Genomic DNA, 1,162 nt, shown 5'->3' with positions numbered 1-1,162 from the left:
GGCGGGGGGCCCCCATAACAACCCAATCTCTCATCACCACATACACAGCAGGGGGCCCCCTTGGGGGGGCCCCTCTGGGGGCCCTCGAGGGGGTCCTCTGTGGGGGCCCCTGGGGGGCCCCCTTGGGGGCCCCCTGAAGGGGCCCCTGAAGGGGCCCCTGGGGGGGCCTCTATGGGGGCCCCCTCAGGGGCCCCTGGGGGGTCTTCTGTGGGGGCCCCCTCGGGGGGCCCCTCGGGGGGCCCCTCGGGGTCCTCAGTAGGGGGGCCCCCCCCCTTTGCTATCCATAGAGCTGCTCTGTACCCATTAAGAAGCGCCGCGCATGCTTGTTGCTGCTGTACAGTCTTCTGCTGCTGCTGCTGCTGCTGCTGCTGCTGCTGCTGTTGCTGCTGCTGCTGCTGCTGCTGCTGGTGCAGCAGCTGTATGGTGAGTGTTTGTGTTTGTGGTGGGGGCTGAGGCAGCATAGAGACGACCCAAAGATCACAACAATTAATTTTATTTTTTTTTGTTTTTATTTTTGTTTCTGTTTTTATATTTATTTCTTTTTCTTCATTTGGGGTGTATATACACCCCCGCCACACCTGCAGTGCTGCTGTCCCCCCCCTTTCTTTTAGTTTTGTATTACTCATCAGACTCAGCTGCAGCAGCAGCTGCTGCTGCTGTTGCTGCTGCTGCTGCTGCTGCTCCTCCTCCTCCTCCTGCTGCTCCTGCTGCTGCTGCTCCTGCTGCTGCTGCTCCTGCTGCTGCTGCTCCTCCTGCTGCTCCTGCTGCTGCTGCTGCAGCAGCAGCTGCTGCTCCTGCTGCTGCTGGTGTGTATCTGCGGCAGGACACAGCAGCAGCAGCGCGGTGTATGTACACCCGAGTGGTGCTGCTGCAGTGTCTATGGAGGCCCATCCTTCTGCTGCTGCTTCCTGCAGCTCAACCGGCTGCAAACGAAGAGACCCTGCACCGCACAGTTACATATAACACAAAATATTTATATTTATATTTATATTTATATTTATATTTATATTTATATTTATATTTATATTTATATTTATGTTTATATTTATATTTATATTTATATGTATGTATATTTATATATATATGTATATGTATATATATTTACTTATTTATTTATTTGTTTATATATTTATATTATCGATATATATTATATGATACTTGC

General features: G+C 51.4%; 1 protein-coding gene across 1 annotated transcript in view; it reads right to left on the bottom strand.

Moving 5' to 3' along the window:
• Positions 1-1,162, bottom strand: part of EMH_0056210 (uncharacterized protein) — a gene marked incomplete at both ends in the record, with an annotated part of 4,075 nt that overhangs the window by 67 nt on the left and 2,846 nt on the right. The window contains 2 exons of the mRNA XM_013497333.1: positions 3-449; positions 579-940. Coding sequence (XP_013352787.1) covers positions 3-449; positions 579-940 — 809 coding nt within the window. The remainder of the gene's footprint in view (positions 1-2; positions 450-578; positions 941-1,162) is intronic.

The sequence above is a fragment of the Eimeria mitis genome, genomic scaffold (assembly GCF_000499745.2).
Source record: "Eimeria mitis Houghton genomic scaffold, Emh_scaff2608, whole genome shotgun sequence".
Classification (NCBI taxonomy): domain Eukaryota; phylum Apicomplexa; class Conoidasida; order Eucoccidiorida; family Eimeriidae; genus Eimeria; species Eimeria mitis.
This window is presented reverse-complemented; position numbering and strand designations above follow the sequence as displayed.